A 27,027-nucleotide genomic window follows, 5' to 3' on the forward strand; every position below is an offset into this window, starting at 1 on the left:
AGCTGTGGGTTCCAAATCATTTTGATCACACACACTTATCAGTAAAACATTTTTGAATATCCATCCCAATATATGTATATTTGTTTGTATTTATAAAGTAGATACATACTTTATAAAGTAGATGTATACATTATTAAACAAAAAAATTAAATAAATAAATAGAAACACAAGTCATGATATTTTTTTCCATGTATGAATAAAATGAATCTATTATCTTGTCTATTGGAGATAGATTTTCCACTTTGGAGACCAGTACTTTAATTCTTATGTATATTAAATTACCCCACAACATAGAAATAGAAAACTACCCAAACATGAAATAAAATAGCCTTAGTAATAAAACATGATGAGGAAAACACATTAAAAAGTCCAAGTTCATGAAGACCAATAAATATTATGAAACTGAATATATCCGCATATCATGACTAAGAAGGGTTTTTTCCCGCAGGAATATAAGAATTATTCAACTACATAGAATCTATAGATGTAGTTCATTTTATCAATAACTTGAAGTCAAAAATTACATAATTATGTCAATAGATGCTGAAAAGTTTTTTGATATAATCCGACAGATATTCATAATAAAAAGAGAAGGGAAGCAATTAAACATGATGATTATTAACTGAAAATAACAGATTTAAATTTGAAATATTAAAGCCATTTTCATTAAATCAGAAGATAGGATGTCCGCTGTCAGCAGCATTTTCAACACTGTTTAGGAAATTCTAGTCTATTCCATAAGAAAAGAAAATTAAATAATAGGTATGACTATTGGAGAAGACACAAAACTATTGCCCAAACCCAGAGTTTTTCTCTACAATAGCAATGGCCAGTTAAAAGGAAAAAAAATCATTCACAATAGCATCAAAAATACCTAAGAATAATCATCACAAGAAATCTATATAAGTAACTTATTAAAGGTCACAGGGACTTCCCTGGTGGTCCACTGATTAAGAATCCGCCTGCCAATGCAGGGGACATGGGTTCGATCCCTGATCCGAGAAGATCCCACATGCCGCGGGTCAACTAAGCCCATGCGCCACAGCTAATGAGCCCACACTCCAGAGTCCGCGAGCCACAACTACTGAAGCCTGCACACTCTAGAGCCCGCACGCCGCAACTACTGAAGCCTGCACACTCTGCGGCCCGCGTGCTGCAACTACTGAGCCTGCGTGCTCCAACTACTGAAGCCCACACACCTAGTGCCCGTGCTCCGCAACAAGAGAAGCCACCACAATGAGAAACCCGTGCACAGCAACAGAGTAGCCCCCGCTCGCCGCAACTAGAGAAAAAAGCCCACGCACAGCAATGAAGACCCAGTACAGCCAAAAAATAAATAAATAAAAATAAAGGACACAAAAATAACTTGAAAAAAATGGGTCAACATAACCTATATGCTCCTCCAATCCCATTCTCTTCTCTGGTCTCAGAGTAGCATTATCATGAACTCAGCGTTCATCATGTTTTATATTTTTACCACAAATATAAGTATTCACAGACAATGCATAATATTACTTGATGGTTTTAAAAAATTAATAAAGATGAATAATATTGCATCGATCATTCTGCCACTTGCTTTATTAATTAACATTATAGCAGGATTTTTAAAAAAGTAATCCAGACTGATAACGGTAGCTGTAATCTGTTCTTTTAACTCAATTTCATTTTGAGAATATACTATAATTTAATCATCCTCTTGGTAATAGACATTTAGGTTGTTTCTGGGTTGTTGTTGTTGTTTTTCTATTACAAGCAATGCTGCAATAAACATTTTTTTGCACAATTCTCTTTGTGTACATGTGACCATAACCCACAGAGAAAACATTTTGCGTCACAATTCAGTACTCACACACACAAAAACACCCAGCATAACCCAAAAGTATATGAAACAATAGTTACTCTTACTACATGCACTGCACTCTGATGATTTTTATTCTGTTCTATTTCATTAAAAAATAGCAATAATACTTTCCATAATCTACCAAATTAATATCAAAAGGCCCTAGTGGGTCCCAGCCTACATTTTGAAAAACACTGCTCTGGTAAATCCACCTAGAAGTGGAATCAAAGTATATAAAAAATTTTGATTCCACCAGATATTGCCACATTGCTCTCTCAAGTGGATTCATCAATTATGAGTCCCATCAGGATTCTTCACACTACTTAGTATGGTCAGACCTTAAAATTTCTGCTACTTCTATGGGAGTGAAATGGTATGTCATTTAAATCAGTATCTTTTTATTTGTTTACTGAATATTTATTTTTTTCTTTTATAAATTACTGTTTATTTGCTTATTTTTCTGTTGGGCTTTTACTTCCTTTTGATTTATAGTCCTTTATATATTATGGATATTAATTCTTTATCAACTATATGCATTGCAAATATCTTTTCCCACTCTATACTGTATTTTCTAACTTTGTTTATACTGTTGGTGCTGGCATATTTTATGTCAATTAGGTTATGCCTGGTAACTATGTTTCCCAGAGTCTTTTTTCTGGATGGTTCTGGGTTACAGTCAGCCAAAAGAGAAACTCATATACTACAAGATATGGAAAGCAAAAACAAAGCAGAAGCCATTATCATGGTCAGCCATGGTAGCACACACAGATCTGACCAGCATGTCCTGGCTTGTCCTCTCTGGTGCTCTGTGCCCACCTTGTCTTCCCAATGTTGGTCCCACTGACCAGCAGCCTGACACCATCCCTTGTCTGCAAATCCAGAGAGGCTGTCACAACACAGAGGCAGCAGTTTCCATAGCTCTCCCCAGGGGCTCCCTCTCCTCAGTTCCTCTGCAATACCAGATATGCTTGGCTTTTTGGATTTCCCTGCATGCTCTGATTTGTCTATCTAGTCCAGGGCTTCTGAAGACTGGTTAGTGAATATTTCTCTAATGTACTGTATGTACTGACTCTTCCCCTACCCAGCAACTTTCACATTTGTGTAAGTTCTTTTTAAAAAAAATTATTTTTAAATTTACTTTTATTTTTGGCTACATTGGGTCTTCGTTGCTGCACGTGGGCTTTCTCTAGCTGTGGTGAGTGGGGACTACTCTTCGTTGCGGTGCGTGGGCTTCTCATTTCGGTGGCTTCTCTTGTTGCGGAGCACGGGCTCTAGGCGCGCAGGCTTCAGTAGTTGTGGCACATGGGCTCAGTAGTTGTGGCTCGCGGGCTCTAGAGCGCAGGCTCAGTAGTTGTGGTGCACGGGCTTACTTGCTCCGCGGCATGTGGGATCTTCCCTGACCAGGGCTCAAACCCGTGTCCCCTGCATTGGCAGGCGGATTCTTAACCATTGCACCACCAGGGGAAGTCCCTTGTGTAAGTTCTGAATCTTCAATTTTCGTAACACTTAAAGTGGCTCTATCTTCCTGACTGAAACCTTTGCCAGGTAGAAATTTTAAATTCTGAAGTAGTCAATTTAATCTAACTGCTTATAGTTTGTGTTTTTTGTGTCTTGTTTAAAAAAAAAATCTTCCCAAACCTAAGAGCTGTAAAGTTTTGCTTTACACTTTTAGATCTTTAGGTATGTTATGAGGTCGGGGTCCAATTTTACTTTTTCTCTGTAGTCAGATATAATCCCAGGACCATTTACAATCTTTGCATTATTTTCCAAGATCTGAAAGGCACCTCTGCCATATATTAAGATTTGTATATATTCTCATTGCCAATGGTCTATTCGTCTTTCACTGGGTCATCACCTCACTTATTTACATATACTTACATAGTTGTATAATAAATATAAATATCTGGCAGGGAGAGCCTTCAAACTTCGATTTTCATCTACAAAATTGTGAGGTTATTATTGGTCTTATTAACTTCCAAGTCAATTTAAAATCAACTTTATTGGAATTCTGAATGAAATTACATTGAATCTGTAGATTATAGGAAATTATGCTCTTTAAAATATTGAGTCTTGCCATTTATTAACAAAATACCTTTCTCCATTTATTTAGGTTTGCTTTTATAGATCTCAATATAAGTTTATCATTTCTCCATAAAAGTCTTTCATAGTTTTGTTAGATTTATTCCTAGGTATAGTATATTACAGTTTATGTTCCAATTGTGAAACAAACCCTCTTTATTTTATTTTTAATTTTTTAAATGTTTTTAAGAATTTAATTGTGCCATGACACCTAATGATTGCACTTTTTTTTTTTTTTTGGGCTGCGTCGGGTCTTCTTTGCTGCACGGGCTTTCTCTAGTTGTGGTGAGTGGGGGTTACTCTTCATAGCAGTGCACGGGCTTCTCATTGCGGTGGTTTCTCTTGTTGCAGAGCATAGCCTCTAGGCACGTGGGCTTCAGTAGTTGTAGCACGCAGGCTCAGTGGTTGTGGCTCATGGGCTCTAGAGCGCAGGCTCAGTTGTCATGGTGCACGGGCTTAGTTGCTCCACAGCATGTGGGATCTTCCCGGACCAGGGCCCGAACCCATGTCTCCTGCATTGGCAGGCAGATTCTTAACCACTGTGCCACCAGGGAAGTCTCAGCAAACCCTTTTTAAAATACCAGTTTCTAGTTGTGAATTCCTAGGATGTAGAACTGTCCTTACATTCCAGATATTCATTTGTTCTTAGTTTGACTTTTGTGTATTGAATTTATAACTAGCAATCTTGTTAAATTTTTTAATTTATTCCAATTATTCCAATAATTTATCTATGGATAACCATGGATATAAAATCATATTGATGTGAATAACAAAGCATTTGCTTTCTTCTTTTCCAATCCTTAGATCTTTTATTTAGTTTTCTTCTCTAATTGCATTGGTAGCACCTCCAGTAGTATCAATAACAAACCCAAGAGGGGACTCTAGATGGGCTATTAAAACTGAGAGGACTAAAAGCAACTGCTTAAATCAGAGAACAGAATCTCAAGTCAGCCAAGTAGGAAAAAGAAAGAAATGACTTAATAGCAGTTCCATACAATGATCCTATTAAAAAAAAAAATCACTGTCCCCAGAGGCTTTTATTTGTGACAGTATAGAAGTGAAGAAGCAGGCTAGGTATAAAGAGACCCTGGTTCAAATTTAGCACAGGCAACTGAGCTCCTCTAACCATGATCATATACCTGCTTTCCCAGTTAATGAGGATATCTATGAAATTCAGTTGTCCTTAGTAGAAGATTCTTGAAAAACTGAGTTTTAAAAATAATTACAAAAACTATAGATAATATTAACTCTCTATCCCAAAAGGAAAGGAAACATTTGACTTTGATCCTTATTAGCCCATATATTTAAAATAATCATACAACAGACAAGACTTAAAGAAAAATTTTAAACTTAAAGAAAAGTTTTAGAGGTCAAAATTCTTGACTTCTTGCTTGACTTGTTCTAGATTTTCTTTTAAAAGAACATTTTCCCCTTTACAAAAACATTTTCTAAATTTAATATTTGTTCTCTGCTTATATCCAAAGTATCTATACTTTACAGGTAGTTCTTCATTATATGAAAATGCATATGTTAAAATTTTTACTTTATATGGAAATTTATTATGAATCTGATTTTACAGAAGTGGAAACTGTCTTACTAAATTACTACTTCCTATTGATAAGTGCAAGCATATTAAAATCTATTTATTAAAATTTGGTGATCCTATCTACACCAACAAAAAGAACAATGTCTTTATCATATGAGAATAATTCAAGTCATAGCTCTTAATATGTTCATTTTAACCAAATTTCAAAAAACAAAAATTCCAGTGTAAGTTTAGAAGGAGCTTTGCAAAAGGCTCTTCAAGTTCATAAGAACTGAATTTGACTTGTACTTCCTTATTAATGGAGAATAAAGAAAGGCTAGCTGAAGGCTGCTAACAACTTTGTAATTCTCTGGAAATGGCACTTGGACTTGGGGCACAGGACTAGTATTTCAGTGGAGGGATTTGGCAGTATAAAGTATAGACATTTTCTGTTGATTAGTCTTCATCTTAATCAGCCCTTATTGTTCAAACAGGAACAGACTGGATCTCCTAGCAGATATAAGCATGAGGATTTATGTTTTTTAAGGTTTAAAAGTAACACTCTGAACAATGTTGTATGTTCATTAAAAATATACATACTTAGTATTAAAGGCTAAATTAATTTCCTTTTTTGAAAGGATCTCCAAGTTTAAAAGTATTAGCCATTTCTCATAATCCCTTGTATTAAAACCATACAATAAATAATCTTATTTTCACCAAGACCAGTCTAAAGTAAGGAAGCTATGTAAAGTTACTTCTTAAACCCACAATTTCTACTTGTTATATTATAAGTTGCTTCTGGCCCATTTCTTTTCTATAGGCATTATTTTATTATTTATTTTTCTTAGAATAAAACGGCAATCAGAGAATCAACCTAAAATTGTGATTATTTGCCACTTGGCTTCTGACCATTCTCATCAGGCAACTTGGGAGACCTATGCAGCGCCAAATGAAGCTCTGCCCACACAATGTCTTGTGGTGGGTGATGAGAATGGCACATTGTCTGCCCAGTCTGAACAGAGGTCACAGCAGGGAGAGCATCTGCTAAGATAATGTGAATGAAGGAAACAACCATAATTGCCTCATTAAGAGATCTCTGGCCAAATAATCACAAGAAGAAAGGAAACCACCCTAAAATTAGGTATATAATAAGGAAAATTTGAGGTAGAATTAAAAAATGCAGAATTAAGGAGACTTGGGTATTCCACTGGTTTTGCTAATTTTCTTAGTCACTGTATGAATGAATGGAAACGTGGATGCAACAGTTCAGTTATTCAACTCCAGCCCTTGCCAGTCATTAGTAAGAAGCAGAAGATGCGGATTCACAGCTGTCCAGGATACAAACAAATGTAAAATATAGGGTGGTGGGGAATTGCTTACAAGGGACCAAAACTTAGGAACTAAGATTTAAAGTCTATTTTGAAATTACAATGAAGAGCATACAATTAAAGACATAAGTGGGAAAGAGGTAAAATATAAAAGAGCAAAGTCTAAGAATGGGAGGGAAAAAAGGAAAGGGAAAAAAGGAAATTGTCTCTGCTTAACCAATTTACTTTCTTCTGTTTTCTATCTCTGTGTTTTAAAAATAGATTTTTCTTATGTCAATAGTATATAATTACAACTAAATCCTCAGTCACCTTAAATTATATATAATTGAATATATATTTCATTCAACTGCTGATAAAATTATTTCATAGTAAAAGCTAAGGTAAATATTTTCCCAATTTCGATTTAAATTAAGCACCTAAGCTGAATGAAAAACTAAAATGTATTGAAACTGTGACAAATTATTTTTGCATTTCCTGATACTTTGAGATTAAGCTTTATTAACTTAATTTGTATTATATAGTTAACATTATATAAATAGAATCTTGTAGTGAATTATGATTATTAAATTTTTCTGATTCCAACAAACACAGTAAAATTAGCTTGTTACAACCACAAGCCAGGTTTAAAATAAGCAAACTATTTGATGACTTTGATGTTTTGCACCCAAAATGTGCTGGCTAATTTTTCCATTCCATTTACCATTCCGGTCTTTAAACTGCCTTAATCTCCTGCCCTCAGATGTTGACCTTGTAAGAATAGGGGTCATAGGTCAGAATAGACAGACCTCAAAGGATCTGGACTATCAATTCATGCCTGAGAGATTTCTCTTCCACAATAGGAACCTACTAAACAGCAAATTCCTAAATCTAATCACACAAGTATCAGGGTGAAACAGTTATTTATTGGAATTCGTTGATTTACATTTTTCAAACATCTCCTGCACCTAAAGAGCATTTTTCTTTTTCTTTTGGGAGCAGGTAATATGAAATAAAATCATTGAAAGAACTTTTAATATAAAACAGATATCCTTAATAAAATGGTACCATAAACCTGAGTACAGCTTTATTGTTTCCAGGAATGCTATGTGGATTTCAAAAATATAGAACTAGAATTCCTAACTATAAAGTACCTGGGAAACTTCAAATTATACCACAGAGATAATGAATGGAAGAGATTATACTGCCATAGAGGTAGATGGGGAGGGGGTGGAGGAGTGTTACCACTAGTTAGTTTTGAGCTCACTTGCTCTAAAGGTGAATGAGGGCGTTAAATAAGTATTTTTTCTTTTTAATAAACAGGTGAAAATATACAGTCCTTCAGTGAGGACGGACAAAAGCAAAATTTTTATGGCTTCCAAATCTTCTTGCAAATTAAAAAATTTGAAACCACAAAACTAGGACCCTGTAAAAATAACTCTTCTATCATACATCTTTAATTTTTTTAAAAAAGGCAAGTTAGCCCTTCTGAGCTGAGAATAATTTAGACATATATAATGAGTTTCTATTTACATTCACTTTGGTCTTTCTGGCCATAAATGGTAAATATAATGTACCATTCTAACACCATTTTAATACTGGACTATAAGAAATGTCAAATTTCATAATCAGTTTTTAAGTCTAAATGAAGAGCATCTTAAAAATGATAAATTAACAAGTCTTTCTAACATGAACAAATGAATTTCCTACACTTCCATGCCAAAAGCAGTAATACTGAACATCATAACAATTGACCTTCTTTCTAAACAAAATACATTAAAAGTTCAACTCATGTAGAAAATCAAGAAGCTTACTCATGTGCTAATGCAGTGATGCAAACGTATTATTGCCTGAAATGGAATGAAAGCAATAGAACGCTGGTATTATTTTCTAAGTTATTTTAAAAATCTCAAGTCAACATTGTTGAAAGGGAACTTGCATTATTATGAATAGCACTTCTTGCACTGTGCGGTTGGGTCAAAAGATGTGGAAGGTCGAGAACAAAGAAGACAGTCACTATGCTAGAAGAAAATTACAATAAAAAAGGAGGTTAAAAAAAACCATAAATAAAAGAACACAAAATTATATGTATATACCTAACATATTTATACCTATCATGCATATATGCATTTCAAATATTTTTTAAATTACACATATTTTATTCTTTAATTATTAAGTATTAAAATAATTTAATCTACATAGAAACATTTCCAGACCATTTGTTTCAGTCCACATCATTTTTACTAATATAACACATACGTTAATACAAACTGAAATTTTATTATATAAAATATTTAATTCTATATTACAGGTTGACATGATTATTTCATATAAGTAAGATAGTGATAAATAAATAAAATCCTCATTCTACTATCTTCCCCCACAATTTCATTCTGTTAGAAGTTACTTCTTTTTCCTCATAGTAAATTGTAGCTCTTTAAAGGATAAAAAGATACCAAAATATACGCCAGTTTTTCAGAATAAGAAGAAAGTTTTTAAATCTTTTATTAACAACAACCTTCATGTTAGTATAAAGAGAGCTTTTATAAGGTCATTAAATCTCTTTACTCTTCTGATAATGAACATAAGAAAAAGTAAACAGCAAATATAAGTCAAAAATTATTTCATTTAAAATTTTAAGAAAATATTTTAAACATAGAGGATTTAAAATAAAACAAGTTAACATTTACTGCTATTACGTAGCTGGACACTAGTAACAGCATACTAAATTCAGCAGAATTAAGACAATAAAAAGTAAACCCACTTTCTTTTGCAAATAGTTTACTTAAAATTAAGATAGAATCTTTAAAATTATTTTTTATTTCTTGCCAGAGAAACATAAATCTTCACAAAAATATGGTTCTATATAAAGATGTATATATATATATATATATATAGAACAAATAAGTTCTCTTGAGTGACGAAACCAAATTTTGAATTTGTTAAAATAAACACTTTAGAGCTTTAATTTTTTAACCTGAAATTAAACTTTCTAATTTAAAAACATTTCAAGAGAAAAGATATAGTTTTCAACAGATGGTGTTTGAACAATTCATATTATTCACAGGTGAAAAATGAGCCTAGACCTCAACCTCACACCTCACACGGGGAAAAAAACTCTGTGTGATTAATCAAATTTGGAGTTAATCAAAGATTTTTTAAACATGACAAAAAATAAAAGATTGATAAACATCTTTATCAAAATTTAAAACTTTTGCTCTGTGAGAGATACTTAAGAGATTGGAACGATAAACCACAAACTCAGAAAAAATATTTGCAAATCACAAATCTAAGGACTTGTATCCACAGTTTATATAAAGAGCTCTCAAAATGCAACAATAAGAAAACAATCCAGTTTTCTGGATTTTACAATAATAACTAATAGTAAGATAGAAACATTATAATATACTATAATAAAAGTTATATGAATATCTCTCTCTCAAAACATCTTATTGTATAAATTTATGCCTTTCCCATTTTAACTATGCTCTTATCATGCACTGTGGCCATAACTTTTGCAGCTTGGGGTGCAACAGCAAAACTATCACAAATTTCTTTTTCCTTCTTCACAATTTCACAGATAGAAGATTCCTTCATATCATATCTTAGCAACCTTAGCACATGATTTTTTTTTTCCTGATTAAGTCAAGAACTTTCTCCTTTTCACTTAGAAGAAGCACTCTGCGGCTGCTCTTTGGCATATCCAAATTGTCAGCATCACTACTCCTGGGCTTTGGAGCCATTATTAAGTAAAAAAAGGGTTATTTGAAGACACACACTGAGATATCATGATAGTCAAACTGATACCCAAGATGGCTGCTAACTGACTAATGGACAGTGTATGCTGGACAAAGGGATGATCCAGGTCTGGATGGAACAAAGCAAATGGTGCAAGATTTCATCACACTACTCAGAACACTGCACAGTTTAAAACTTACCAATTGTTTATTTCTGGAATTTTCCATTTAATATTTTTGACAGCTGATGACCATGGATAACTGAAACCCCAGAAAGCAAAATTGTGGATAAGGGGGGAATACTATATTGATACACTCAAAAGTCTGGATGAATTTCAAAGCCATTATGTTGAGTAAAAAAAGCTAATTTCAAAAGATTACAAATGAACTAAGCCCAAATTAGGAGAAGGAAGAAAATAAAGACCACAGTGGAAATAAATGAAATAGAGACTAAAAAGACAATAGAAAAGATATATGAAACTAAGAATTGATATTTTGAAAAGATATACAGAATAGACAAAGCTTGAGCTAAACTTCAGAGAGAGGAAAGGAGAGAGAACCCAAATAAATAAAATTGGAAATGAAAGAGAAGACATTACAACTGATACAACAGAAATACAAAGGATTATAAAAGACTACCATGAGCAATTATAAGCCAACAAATTGAATAAACTAAAAGAAATGGATAAATTTCAAGAAACATGCAATCTACCAAGCCTAGAACATGAAGAAATAGAAAATCTGAGCATACGAATTACTAGTAAGGAGACTGAATCAGTAATCAAAAACATCTCAAAAACAAAAAAGTCCACGACCACGTGGCTTCATTGGTGAATTCTACTAAACATTTAAAGAAGAATTAATATCAATCCTTAAACTCTTCCCAAAAATAGAAGAGGAGGGAACACTTCCAAACTCATCTTATGAGACCAGCATTACCCTGATACCAAAACCAGAGATGAATACTATGAGAAAAGAAAATGACAGGTCAATATCCCAGATGAACATAGATGCAAAATCCTCAACAAACTATTAGAAAACCAAAATTCAACAATAGATTAAAAGGGTCCTACATCACTATCAAGTGGGATTTATTCCAGAAATACAAGGATGATTCAACATCTGCAAATCAATCAATGTGATATATACCATGTTAACAAAATGAAGGATAAAAACCATGATTATCTCAGTAGATGCAGAAAAAGCATTTGACAAAATTCAACACCTATTCATGGTAAGCACTTTCAATAAAGTAGGTATAGAGAATGTACCTCAACATAATAAGGGCCATATATGACACAGCTAACATCATACAATGGTGAGAAGCAAAAGCTTTCCTCTAAGATCAGGAACAACACAAAAACACCCATTCTTGCCACCTGATTCACATAGTACCAGAAGTCCTAGACAGAGCAGTTAACATAAGAAAAAGAAAGAAAAGCATTCCAAATTGGAAAGAAAAAATAAAATTGTCTCTACTGGCAGATAACATGGTATTGCACATAGAAACCTCCAAAGACTACACCAAAACACTGTTAGAACTAAAAAATGAATTAAATAAATTTGCAGGATAAAAACTCAATATACAAAAATCAGTTAATTTTTATATACTAACAACTAGCTATCAAAAAGGAAAATTAAGAAAACAACCCCATTTACAATTTCATGAAAAAGAATGAAAATCCCTAGGAATAAATGTAACCAAAGAGGTGAAATATCTATACACTAAAAACTACATGACACTGATGAAAGAAAATGAATAATTTAAAAAAAATTGAATAAAACACAAATAAATGGAAAGACTTCTGTGCTCATGGATTAGAAGAATTAATACTATTAAGAAGTCCATATCACCCAAAGTGATCTACAGATTCAATGCAATCCTTACTAAAGTTACAAAGGAATTTTGCACAGAAATAGTACAAACAACCCTAAAATTTGTATGGAACCACAAAAGACCCAGAATAGCCAAAACAATCTTGAGAAAGTACAAAAATCTGGAGGTGTCACACTCCCTGATTTCAAACTGCATTACAAAGCAATAGTACTCAAGCAGTACTCAAGCATTTGTCATAAAAACAGAAACATAGATTATGGAACAAAACAGAGAGCTAAGAAATAAACCCACACATATGTGGTCAATTAATTTACAACAAAGGAACCACAAATATACAATGCAGAAAGGATAGTCTCTTCAATAAATGGTGTTGGGAAAACTGGAGAGTCACATGCAAAGGACTGAAACTGCACTACTACCTTACACCATACAGGAAAACCAATTCAAAAGAGATTGAAAACTTGAACATAAGACCTGAAATACAAAACTCCTAGTAGGAAATATAAGCCTTAAGCTCTTTGACAACGGTCTTGTCAATGATTTCTTATATTTGACACCAAAAGCAAAGGCAACAAAAGCAAAAAACAAATGGAACTGTATCAAACTAAAAAGCTTCTGCACAGCAAAGGAAACAATTAACAAAAAAGGCAACCTATAGAGTGGGAGAAAATATTTGCAAATCATCTATCTGATAAGGGGTTAATATCCAAAGAATATAAAGGATTCATACCAGTCAAAAGCAAACAAGCAATCCAATTTAAAAATGGGCAGAGGCCATTTACAATCACATCAAAAAGAATAAAGTACCCAAGCATAAATCTAACTAAGGAGGTAAAAGATCTGTAATCAGAAAACTATAAGACACTGATGAAAGAAACTGAAGAGGACACAAACAGAAAGATATACCATGTTCATGGATTGGAAGAATTAATATTGTTAAGATGACCATAGTACCCAAGACAATCTACAGATTCAATGCAATCTCTATCAAAATGCCAATGGCATTTTTCACAGAACTAGAACAAATAATTTTAAAATCTGTATGGAAACACAAAAGACGCTGAATAACCAAAACAATCTTGAGAAAGAAGAACTGAACTAGAGGAATCATGCTCCCTGACTTCAGACTATACTACAAACCTACCATCAAAAGAGCATGGTACTGGGGCTTCCCTGGTGGCGCAGTGGTTGAGAATCTGCCTGCTAATGCAGGGCACACGGGTTCGAGCCCTGGTCTGGGAAGATCCCACATGCCGCGGAGCAACTGGGCCCGTGAGCCACAATTACTGAGCCTGCGCGTCTGGAGCCTGTGCTCCACAACAAGAGAGGCCGTGATAGTGAGAGGCCTGCGCACCGCGATGAAGAGTGGCCCCCACTTGCCACAACTGGAGAAAGCCCTCGCACAGAAACGAAGACCCAACACAGCCATAAATAAATAAATTAATAAAAAAAAAAGAGCATGGTACTGGCACAAAAACAGACACCTAGATCAATGGAACAGGATAGAAAGTCCAGAAATAAACCCCCCACAGTCCATTAATCTATGACAAAGGAGGCAAAAATACACAATGGGGGCAAGACAGTCTCTTCAGTAAGAGGTGCTGGGAAAACTGGACAGCAACATGTAAAACAATGAAATTAGAACATTTTCTCACATCATATATAAAAATAAACTCAAAATGCATTAAAGACCTAAATGTAAGACTGGAAGCCATAAAACTCCTAGAAGAAAACATAGGGAGAACACCCTTTGACATTAACTCTAGCAATATTTTTTTGGATCTCTCCCCTAAGGTAAAGGAAACAAAAGCAAAAATAAACAAATGGGACCTAATTAAACTTAAAAGCTTTTGCACAACAAAGGATACCATTGACAAATGAAAAGACAAGCTACTGAATGGGAGAAAATATTTGCAAATGATATGATCGAGACGGTGTCAATATCCAAAATATATAAATAGCTCATACAACTCAATGTCAAAACAAACAAACAAACCAAACAACCCCATTAAAAATGAGCAAAATACCTGACTAGACATTTTTCCAAAGAAGACATACAGACTCACCATTGCTAATTATCAGACATGTGCAAATCAAAACCACCACGAGATGTTACCTCACACCTTTGTGGAAACCGTTTAAGTTTTAAAATATATTACAGATGTATAGCATCTGTATATAGTATTTTACTTAGAGTAATGCCATCAAGGTCCATCCATGTTGCCACAAATGGCAAGATTCCATTCTTTTTTATGGCTGAGTAATAGTCCATTGTGTGTGTGTGTGTGTGTGTGTGCGCACGCATATATTTCACAAGCTGAAAAAGATACTTACTATATATTTGAGACAAAAGATTAACATGGTAAATACATAAAGAGAATGTGAGATAACAGGAAATATACATTGGTCTCTGCCCCTGGTTCCTGGCACAGAGCTCCTAAAACCCTTGTAATTTCCTAAGTGATAAGAACACTAGAAGCACCTCTTTTTCTAACATCAGTCTTTGACCTCTGTTCCTGATACAGGGCTCCTGAAACCCTTGTAATTTCCTGAGTGATAAGAACACTAGAAGCACCTCTTTTTCTAACATCAGTCTTTGACCTCTGTTCCTGATACAGGGCTCCTGAAACCCTTGTAATTTCCTGGGTGATAGGAGGGTCTTCTGTTCTAATGAGTTGACACTGGGTGGGCTCCTGGATGGCTCCTGAGTGAGGGCTGATCACTGGAAAGACCAAGCTATGATTAGAAGCTTGGAATTTTCAGCCCCCCCCCACCCCCAGTTTTCTTGAGAAGGGAAAGGGGTTGATAATCAAGCCTATGTGATGAAGCCTCTGTAAAATCCCCAAAGTACAAAATGCAGAGGGCTTCCAGGTTGGCGAACATATCCACACTGGGAGGGTGAAGCACTCCAACCCCCTGGGAACAGAAGCTCCTGTGCTCGGGACCCTCAAGACCTCACTCTATGTATCTGTTTATCTGGCTGTTCATCTGTATCCTTTATTTGCTGTTATCATAACCTTGATAAACTGGTAAATGTAAGCATTTCCCTGAGTTCTGTGAGCTGCTCTAGCAAATTAAACAAACCTGAGGAGAGGGTCGTGGAAACCTCTGATTTGCAGCCAACTCAGACAGAAGTTGCAGGTAACCTGGGTTACTTGCAACTGGCATCTGAAATGTGGTGGGACAGTCTTGTGGGACTGAGCCCTTAACCTATGGGACCCGACATTATCTCCAGGTAGACAGTGCCAGAATTGAGTTAAATTGTAGGACACCCAGCTGGCATTGTGGAGAATTGCTTGGTGTGGGGAAAAACTTCCACAAATTTGGTGACCAGAAGTGAAGCAGTCTGTGTAAAAGTAATGGAGACACACAGGAGAGAAACATAATATGGAAGAACTGAGTTTTTCCCAGCATAGGAAAGAGGAAAACTGAGATTTTTTTTCTAAAGAGAGAGGTTAGAAATAAACAATAGCAAATGAACATCTCAGTGGAAAAATAAGCAAAGGACAAAGGATCATGCAATTCACAGAAGAAAAAAATAAAAATGAAAATTAACATATAAAAATATATTTAACCTTAGTCAAAGGATCCAAAGAAAAAAAGTAAGCTGCATTTCTTAACCTATGTAATTGGAAAAGATTTAAAAGATGACATTATTCAAAGAGTAGTCTCAATTTTAAAGGGGTTGTACACTGGCCCTAACCATTTCTGAAGAGCAGTTTGGAAATAGATATCAAAATTTTTAAAGTGCATAGTTTTTGATCCAGATTTTTTCAGTACTAGGTATTTATCCCTTATGATATAATCAGACAATTTTTAAAAAAATGTACATATAAGGATTCTTACTATGGTGCTATTGATAAATTTAAAATATTGGAAATAGCCTAAATTTAACAATTAAATTAATTTAACATAGCCTTGTTTAAATTTTGGTACATTCACACAGTGGGAATTTATGCAGGTGCTGAAGACTAACATGGAATGTTCCACCATATACTTCTAAGTGAAAAAAAATGCAAGTTTCAAAAATACTGCATATATATTATGATTCCCACCTGCAGTTAACATTTCCAGTGATTTTTTTATATTTGAATTTTCTGTAGTGAGTTATCTTTTCAAAACAGACAAAATAATAAACGTATTTTCATTTGAAAAAACAGGTGAGGTGTTAAGATGTACAGAGGGGCACCTTTGTCTGTTGGGAACTTCAACTTCCCATTTGTGGTCTCTGACCAGTCTGGCAGAAATAATGGTTGGGAGACTGTCTAGTGCGCAATGCTGAAGGCTCAGTTAAGTATATTCTGCAGAGAGTTCAAGTTGCAAGATAGCCTATATTTCTGATAAATTCGATTCAATTACTCAGTGGTTGCATTTTATTTTATTGTGGCTAGATTTAATAACATAATAAAAATATAAATTAAAATTTTAGAAATCTTTTCCAAATACAATGAACTCACAGGCTAACAAGGTAAAATGATTACCTGTCTCCCTTTGGTTTTCTTTTTTGTAGTGTCTTCCCTTTGGGTCTTCTTTCACTTCCTAAGCAGGGGCTCCCACCAGGTCCTGTTACCCGTATTGATTCAAGGCCTTTGGAAGATTTTTTAAATGTGAACTCCACTGGTTCTCCTTCTTTTAGGCTTCTAAATCCTTCCATGAATAATTTGCTCTGAGAAGAGCAGGGGAGGGAGGGAGAGAGAAAGAGAGATCATGATTATTAATGTTTTATAAATTATCTCTGTGATTTTAAGATTAACACAGCAAGATATCCCCAGTTATTCATTGCTAAGTATAAAATCTTTTTTTTTAAAGTTCAGTGAAAGGCATACCATTTAAAAGTTTCCTGTTGTAATGCTGGCAGTGGGAGAATAAACTAATACCGTTTTTAAAGGAATTTGGCAATACTTACAAAAATTTTAATGTGTGTATTTTTTGACCCAGCAATTCCACTTCAAGGACTCTCCTATAGACATACTCACGCAAAGGTCCCTCCACCCCCATCACACACAAAAACCTATATCAAAATTCACTACGGCACTGCTGCCTGGTAGAAAATTACAGCTACCCTAAGGTCCATCAATGGGAAACTGATGAAATAAATGATAGAAGTATATAATGTAACACTATTGAGCCATTAAAAGATCTATATGTATTAATGTGGGGAAGATAAACATGTAATACTGATGAGTAAAAAATGTAAGGGTAAAGGACAGTGTGTCTACCATAACACCATCTGTGTAGAGAAGTGTTTAAAAGATACATGTTGGGGGCTTCCCTGGTGGCGCAGTGGTTGAGGGTCCGCCTGCCAATGCAGGGGACACGGGTTCGAGCCCTGGTCTGGGAGGATCCCGCATGCCGCGGAGCAGCTGGGCCCGTGAGCCACAACTACTGAGCCTGCGCGTCTGGAGCCTGTGTTCCGCAACGAGAGAGGCCGCGATAGTGAGAGGCCCGCGCACCGCGATGAAGAGTGGCCGCCCGCTTGCCACAGCTAGAGAAAGTCCTCACACAGAAACGAAGACCCAACACTGCCAAAAATAAAATATAAAATAAATTAATTAAAAAAAAAAAAGATACATGTTTACTTATGTAGCAATGGGGTCTGGAACAATCGACAGCAAATCATGAACAGTCATTTTTCTCTAGTCCTTTTTTGGGAAAGTGGGGAAGCTTTTGGATACACACATTATTGTGCTGTTTGAGCTTTTTGTAATTTGAAAGATACTTGGTTTTTACCCAAAAAAAAAAAAAAAAAAAAAAAAGTTTCCTGATTGGAAAAGTGTAACTTTGGTTACAAATAATTGGCTCTTTCAATCTAACTCTTCATCAAAGTCAATGTGCCAATTCAAACTATATTAAAATAAGTAAATCATTCTAATTTTATTTATTTCTTCAAATCCCCTTGTGTACATCTTACAGATCTAATTTTGAGTACCATGTAGTTCTTCAAGACTTTTCTGAATTTGGGGGCAAAAGGAAGCAAATCTGAATACAGTAGGTAGGAGACCCTGGTTCAAGTCCAGTTCTTTAAGAAAACAGGCATGCAACTTTGAATGAGTCATTTCTCTCTTTTCTGTTTAATCTGTAAAATTAAGGAATTTGAGTTTCCCCTCATGTGTTCAGAGGAACAATGGTCCTGGAAAAGATTCCATGAAAAAAGGATCTGGTGCTCAAATAAGTTTGTGAATTGCTAAACCTAGTTTCTTCTTAGTTGGATCATATTAGCATATTAAAGTCTCTGAGATTTCATACCCTCCCCAACCTCCACTGAAATAAAAATCTTGTTTAACTGTGTTTAACTCAGGAATTTCCCAACCTAATTGATCCCAGAGACCTTTTTTTATAACTACAGATGACTAACATACTTAGGGAAATGCTGGACCAGAAAAATCTCCACCCTTCCCAAGTCCATGACTCTAAAGGCAGGTAAATAATTACATATAACCAAATAATTACATGGAAAAGATAAAAACAACACTTCAAATTTCAATGCAAAAGGAGACTCTTCATTATGAAAGTAATATGGCACATGAAAACAGGGGTTTTAACCAGTTTCTAGTGCAGGTCGTCTGACACTGAGAAAGCCTGCACGTGGAAGTGTAATTTGGCAGCACCTTTTCTGCTCTCTGATGCTGTGTAGGAATTAGAAGAAAAAAAATCACAACTGCCTACATGCTGTAAAATTTTTTTTAAATTATTGTTTTTAAAGCTTTATATAATATTTCCAAATCTTCTATTTTTTTCTTCTAAGCTCTCTCCTCACTAATTATAAACAGTCCTTTGCTTTCATTTCCTTTCTTACTCCCCACTCTAAAAAGTGCAGATTATCAAATCAGATGAAGTGGCGCATAGGGTCAACTACTGCAATTAAGAGAAGGGAGGGATAGCAGTTTTAATTAGAGCTATCATATGTTCATGCTTTGTTTCTATAATCAAAATTCTGTCACTTATTTCTTCATAGTTCCTAGTGTACTGGCACACTTAATTTGATTTCATTTTCCATTATTACAATTTTTGGTAGGTATCATTTGTAAGTGAACTGCATTTCCGAATCTAAAGTAAAATCCTGCTCTTAACTAACTTCTGGCTATTCTTCACGATATTCTGAAAGAATACTTTTTTCCCCCATTCTATCATATACTCCCCTCCTTCCCCAAATGAGTACATAAGGCAATTTAGATTCACAATAATTGACAATAATAATAATAATATCCGTAAGAAACTATAATGGCTTTGCAAGTAAAGGACAAGAATTCGCAGAGAATACTCTATCTTTGCTATTACACCAAAATTGCTGCTACATAAGTGGGAAAGATTTGTTAAATGTGGGGAATTAGCTTATTTTATTTCTTCACACAAATCAACTTCTCCCCTTGCCTTGGCAATTTTTATTAAAGGTGCCTCCATTTTTCCAGTCATACTGGTTTCAATCCTTAGTTTTACCCAACCATTTATTGAATCATGCGCATTCTTACTTTCATCCGCCGCAACCATTTCATTGGATTGCCACTGCCCTACTTCTGGTCCTAACTACCTCCTACCTGGATGAGTGTAATAGTTTCTTCATTACTATTTCAGAAACAAGTCTCCTCCCTACTCCTCAGCATCTTCCACACCTGCATATCTTCTCTGAATAAATCTTAGCCTGTTGGTCTCCTGTCTCAAAAATCTACAATACTTCCCTTAAATTGTAGGTAAGACCACTCATAATGTTACCTCTAGGTATATTTTCCACTTCCTTTCCCATTACTCTAATAAAGCTGGCTGACTTGTACTTCCCTAAGCACATTTCATGTTTTCTCATCTCTGTACTCCAACTTAGGCTGGTGGGGATGCATTATTCTCTTAGTCATAGCTGTCTATCAAAATCTTACTCAAGATTCAAGGCATAATTCATATGATCCTTTTTGCAATCATCCTCAATTGCCAAAGTTGGAAATTCTCTCCTCTTTCACTTAATTGATTCTTCTATATAGTTTTTATAATACACTGCTGTGTAATGCAGATATATGTGTATGCCTTACTTTTATTTGCTCTTTTGGATTTCTCTTCTCCTGAAGGTCAGGGACTGTGATATATATCTTAGTATTTCCCAGAGGACTTAGCCTAATGCCTGCAAACAACTATCATTCAATAAGTACTTAAAAGAATCATAGATTTAGCATCAGTAAGATCATTAATCATTATTTAGTCCAACTCTCACTTGAAAAAAAAAGGTGGACTGAACTCTAAGGGGTTAAGTGAATTGCTCATGCCAAGTCAAATTTCCCAGCTCCTACTTCTGCTACATAAAATAACTTCTTTTAGTGTCAAGGTGACACTGTGCATGATACCTTTGGAATAAAATGCTGATAGGATTATAATGGTTCATGGTAATAACATTATTCTCTGACTACATTCTGAAGTTAATATGGATCTATTTTTCTTGTTCTTCCTTCTTCCAATATTCTCTAATCACTCTCGTTGATATGCCTCACAATTCATGATGTTCTGCCTATGAGAACCAAGAATGCAGATTTATGTAGATTTTTGCTCGATCTACGTGTAAGACTTTCATAAGGCGAGACATTTGGTGTTTGGGCTTACACTGTCATCTGCAACATTTGTTTGGACAAAACAGACGTTTATCTTCTACAGGAAAGACTCGCAATTACTGAATGAATAAATGAACAAAGGAATGACCAAATGATTGTAGAAGCATTTAGAAGCTGCTGACATGCCTGCTAAGATATCAGGCACTTACAAAGGGGACAGGCCAATTTTGAATGTGCACATATTAAGTTAACTCATCTAACACTTTTAATTTGTGTTCCTCTTCCTCCAACCAAATAAGGTTCCCCTTTCTCCCACTTCCCTTTATTCCAAAATTTAAAATTCATTTCTGAAAAAATTTATTACAGAATTATAAAAATACTGACTCTCAATTTCCTTGTTATATCCTTTTCCTCCTCCCAATCATTTTTTTAAAGAGGAGAACATTGTTCTCATAAATCCTCCATCATTTTATTTATTTATTTATTTATTTTGGCTGCACCATGCAGGATGTGGGATCTTAGCTCCCCGTCCAGGGATCGAACCTGCGCTCCCTGCAGTGGGAGCTCAGAGTCTTAACCACTGGACTGCCAGGGAAGTCCCACCTCCCAATCATTTTTAAATGACTTTCAAAGAATGACAGGAACATGGAGTCAAACGACAGTGGTCCAAATACTAAACTTTATTTGCCAAGTATTCTACCCAAGGTTCCAATTAGTAATGAGATTACTTATCTCTTTTGGTGCATGTGTTTTCTCTCCAACTAGATTGGGAAAGCAATAAAGTGTTGCTACAGTTTTATACTTGATTCTCCTTAGAAGTAAGAGTATATTTTCTTCTCTAGGAAACATAAGCTGACTTCCAATTTAAGATGGCAGGCTGAATAAACATGTCTCATGTTACTCTTTAAAAGGCATCAAAACTACAATAAAATAATAAAAAGAAATAAATTCACAATAAGGAAGAGAATAAGAGGGGTGCCATCAAGAGAAAGCAGACTTAAAGAAATTTCTGGAAGTTAGAAAGACTGATGACTGGTCAACTGAGTTGAAGGAGCCATACCCTAGGAAAACTAATAAAAGGAGCTGCAGAAGTAGGAACCAGCATTCCTAACAGAACTCAGAGAGACTGTGCTGAGACACTACATGTACAACGAAAACAGAAGGATTAATGGAAAGTTTGTATATGGACTAGATGCCCGTTTCATTTTCCCACCCCTATTCCCACCTACACATGTGAAAACAGGCAAACAATACCCCAATGCAAATAATGTGAGGCCCTTCTCTTAAGAGACTGAAGGAAGTATCTAGACAACTTGTGAAAAATTGGATCCTACACAAAAACCTCTATTCATTCTGACAATTAGGAAGCCACAGGTGCAAGAGCTGTCTCCCTACCCACTCAACCTTAAATCATTCCTATCCCTCATTCTTACCCCTCATTCATATATCTGAAGGGTCAACCAAGAATCACAAAACACACAGCATAATGAAGAAAAGCCAAGAAAAACGAGGGAACAAAATAAATTTTATCCACCACCTAATTAATATCTCCACAGATATCTGAGACAATATAATATCAATAAAACAAGAACAAAAACAATCAGAATTTTAACAATACTCTCAGACAATTAAAAAAAATTGAGTTGGAAATAAAAGTTTAGAAAATCTCTAGGCACATAGGATAAACAGATCCCCTCAAATGAAATATACCCAAACCTTGGATTAGAGGTCCTGGGAAAGAAAATACAGAAGATGGAGGAGATAAATTATTAAATGAATAGTATGAGAAAATTTCCCAGAGCTAAAGGGAATGCCAAGGAGAGGCCTATACTGGGTGAAGCATATTTTATGGAATACATATTATGGAAGCTTTTACACATGAGGTACATTTCTCCTTGCATGAAGAGTGAGATTTCAATGGAGAGTGAAAACAGTAATCCAAACTGAGCTAATGGTTTAACCTTATGCTTGTATAGCACGATACTTAGCAGATATTTTGGGAAGGGAAGAAGCTTACTTTAAGTATATTAGTGTGAAGAGGGTGACCATAAATGAGACTGGAAAATGCAAGTCAGAGACAGAAAATGGAAATTATTTATTGACATCCTAAGCATTTTATTCTGTATAAAATAAACACCTACTGACACGTTTTGCTTTCATAAGTTGCAAGATCAAATCTGTCTTTTAAAAAAATATCACTTTTTTGGCAATACCATGGATGTGTGGAGACATGAGGATTGAATGTCTGTTTCAGGGGATGCCTGTTACGAGGTAACTGTCATAGTCTTAGCAAGAGATGGTTACAAGTAAACTAAAAATGAAAGGAGGAACTGGTTTTGCAAAATACATTCTGAGCCATACATATCACCTGCTATAAATTATTACTTGCCCCATGGAACACTTAATTGGTAAATGGATACTGATGTTGTACAAACATCTTTGCAAGACTGCTCCAAGTGCTTCATCACAGAAGAGATTATCTAACACTGTCGGCTGGAAGACAACAACTCTAAAAATCAAAATCTGGCATTTTTTTTAACCACCACTCCTTGAACAGGCCAATTGATACCTTTTTTTTTTTTTTAAACATCTTTATAGGAGTATAATTGCTTTACAATGGTGTGTTAGTTTCTGCTGTATAACAAAGTGAATCAGCTATACATATACATATATCCCCATAACTCCTCCCTCTTGCATCTCCTTCCCACCCTCCCTATCCCACCCCTCTAGGTGGTCACAAAGCACTGAGCTGATCTCCCTGTGCTATGTGGCTGCTTCCCACTAGCAATCTATTTTACATTTGGTAGTGTATATATGTCCATGCAACTCTCACTTTGTCCCAGCTTACCCTTCCCCCTCCCCGTGTCCTCAAGTCCATTCTCTACATCTGTGCCTTTATTCCTATCCTACCCCTAGGTTCTTCGGAACCTTTTTCTTTTTTAGATTCCATATATATGTGTTAGCATACGGTATTTGTTTTTCTCTTTCTGACTTACTTCACTCTGTATGACAGACTCTAACTCCATCCACCTCACTACAAATAACTCAATTTTGTTTCTTTTTATGGCTGAGTAATATTTCATTGTATACATGTGCCACATCTTCTTTATCCATTCATCTGTCGATGGACACTTAGGTTGCTTCCATGTCCTGGCTACTGTAAATAGTGCTGCAATGAACACTGTGGTACATGTCTCTTTTTGAATTATGGTTTTCTCAGGGTATATGCCCAGTAGTGGGATTGCTGGGTCGTATGGTAGTTCTATTTTTAGTTTTTTAAGGAACCTCCATATTGTTCTCCATAGTGGCTGTATCAATTTACATTCCCACCAACGGTGCAAGAGGGTTCCCTTTTCTCCACACTTATTGTTTGTAGATTTTTTGATGATGGCTATTCTGACCGGTGTGAGGTGATACCTCATTGTAGTTTTGATTTGCATTTCTCTAATGATTAGTGATGTTGAGCATCCTTTAATGTGTTTGTTGGCAATCTGTATATCTTCTTTGGAGAAATGTCTTCTTAGGTCTTCTGCCCATTTTTGGATTGGGTTGTTTGTTTTTTTGATATTGAGCTGCATGAGCTGCTTGTATATTTTGGAGATTAATCCTTTGTCAGTTGCTTCGTTTGCCAATATTTTCTCCCATTCTGAGGGTTGTCATTTTGTCTTGTTTATGGTTTCCTTTGCTATGCAAAAGCTTTTAAGTTTCATTAGGTCCCATTTGTTTATTTTTATTTGATACTTTCTTGATAGTTGACTTACTCTAATGATAACAATACACTTAAGTGATTCACTTCATTGTTAGGCAGAATAATAAGAATATAATTAAAATTAAGTTGTAGAAGAATTTCAGTCCAATAAAGCTGGGTGATACAGATATGTTAGAAAAAAAAATTCTGGAGTATCAGATAACATTAGGAGGCTAAAGAGCTGAAAATTCAAATATATTCTGCTTCTTTTCAATATTTTAACATATTTTTCTGAGGCAAAGACTATTTTTTTCTAAGGTATCAGTGGAAAAATATACAATGAGTGAAGGGCAGTTAATTATTACACAATATGCAGCAGAGATATTACATAATATGCATGAATAACGGTTAAGACTCTTAAGGACTATATGCTTTTTTTAAAAAATAAATTTATTTATTTATTTATTTCTTTTTGGCTGCATTGGGTCTTCGTTGCTGCACACGGGCTTTCTCTAGTTGTAGCGAGCAGGGGCTACTCTTCGTTGCAGTGAGCAGGCTTCTCATTGCGGTGGCTTCTCTTGTTGTGGAGCACGGGCTCTAGGCATGCGGGCTTCAGTAGTTGTGGCCTGCGGGCTCAGCAGGTGTGGCTCCTGGGCTCTAGAGTGCAGGTTCATATTGTGGCACACAGGCTTAGTTGCTCCACAGCATGTGGGATCTTCCCGGACCAGGGCTCGAACCCGTGTCCCCTGCATTGGCAGGTGGATTCTTAACCAATGTGCCACCAGGGAAGTCCCCAAGGACTATATGCTTTTGATCTACATGTCAAGATACCCCAGGAATCATTAAGCCTGAGGTACGTATAAAAACACAACAAAAATATCACTGGACTAAGTATTAGGAGGTCTGGGACTTAGTCTTGGCTCCAACAACTAATGTGTTACACAACGATGGACAAATTGCTTACAGTTGGGTGGGTCTCCTTCTTTTCTTTCTGTTACAGAACACAAGTCTCTATCCTTTCTTAAAATATGTATTTTTAATTCTATGACTTCACTCTGTCTATGTAGACAGAGATCGAAACGAACGAGTAACTATTTTTCAGTCAATGCTGAAATTTCCCTTTACGCGTTCTCAAGATTTTAGTTCTTACTTAACTCAAATCCCTTAAGAAAATAGAAGCTAAAAGAAATATGGTGGCCTGGTAGAAGTCAATGTTTACTGAGCTTTATGTAAATAGATAAAATCCAGTTTAGCCCCAGTCAAATTACTAAATTTCACATAAATAGGATTAAAAATAATGAGATTTTTATACTTTTCTTGATATTGAAGTAAATCCTAACTAAGTCCCTTCATCTGGCCTGTACTTCAAAACTGAGAAGGGTACACTAAAACTGGCAAAACTGCTGGAATGGTATTTAAAGTGACATAATGGAAAGCAGGCAGGGATTAAAGTTGGATTTGAATACTGGTTTGAATCCTAATCCTACTACTTACAACCTCAAACTGCATGACCAGAGACGTTAAAAAACCCTGTGCTCCAGTTTCCTTATCTATCTACTGGGGATAATAATATCTTCAAGGAAAAAACACGTCTACTACAGTTATTGCTAGATTCTAAATAATTAATATAAAATGCCTAGAACAGTGCTTAGCAGACTGAATAGCAGCTCAATAAATGGTTTATAGTATTTTTTGTTAAGTATCCAGGTCTGCGTATGGGAGAGAGGTAAGAGAAAACAAACAGGTTCAAGAACCTATTAAAAACAGGCACTGTCTGCACTACAGTAAAACAGCATGGTACTGGCACAAAAACAGACATATGGATCAATGGAACAGAACAGAGAACCCAGAAATAAACCCACATACCTATGGTCAATTAATCTTCGACAAAGGAGGCAAGAATATACAATGGAGAAAAGACAGTCTCTTCAGCAACTGGTGTTGGGAGAGCTGGACAGCCAATGTAAATCAATGAAGTTAGAACACACCCTCACACCATATACAAAAATAAACTCAAAATGGCTTAAAGGCTTAAATATAAGACACGACACCATAAAACTCCTAGAAGAGGACATGGGCAAAACATTCTCTGACATAAATCATACCAATGTTTTCTTAGGTCAGTCTCCCAAGGCAATAAAAATAAAAGCAAAAATAAACAAATGGGATCTAATCAAACTTATTAGCTTTTGCACAGCAAAGGAAACCATAAACAAAATGAAAAGACAACCTACAGACTGGGAAAAAATATTTGCAAACAATGCAACCAACAAGGGCTTAAATTTCCCAAATACACGAATAGCTCATACAACTCTATAACAAAAAAACAAACAACCCAATCAAAAAATGGGCAGAAGACCTAAAGAGATATTTCTCCAAAGAAGACATACAGATGGCCAATAGGCACATGAAAAGATACTCAATATTACTAATTATTAGAGAAGTGCAAATCAAAACTACAATGAGGTACCACCTCACAACAGTCAGAA

At 35.3% G+C, this 27,027-nt stretch overlaps 1 protein-coding gene across 2 annotated transcripts in view; it reads right to left on the bottom strand.

Annotated features, from left to right (window-relative positions):
• LIN28B (lin-28 homolog B) overlaps positions 1-27,027 on the bottom strand; it is a 130,861-nt gene that overhangs the window by 41,135 nt on the left and 62,699 nt on the right. For both annotated transcript variants that reach the window (XM_057528091.1, XM_007190634.2), the window contains exon 3: positions 16,804-16,988. In XM_057528091.1, coding sequence (XP_057384074.1) covers positions 16,804-16,988 — 185 coding nt within the window. The remainder of the gene's footprint in view (positions 1-16,803; positions 16,989-27,027) is intronic.

This window comes from Balaenoptera acutorostrata, chromosome 14, assembly GCF_949987535.1.
Source record: "Balaenoptera acutorostrata chromosome 14, mBalAcu1.1, whole genome shotgun sequence".
Lineage (NCBI taxonomy): Eukaryota > Metazoa > Chordata > Mammalia > Artiodactyla > Balaenopteridae > Balaenoptera > Balaenoptera acutorostrata.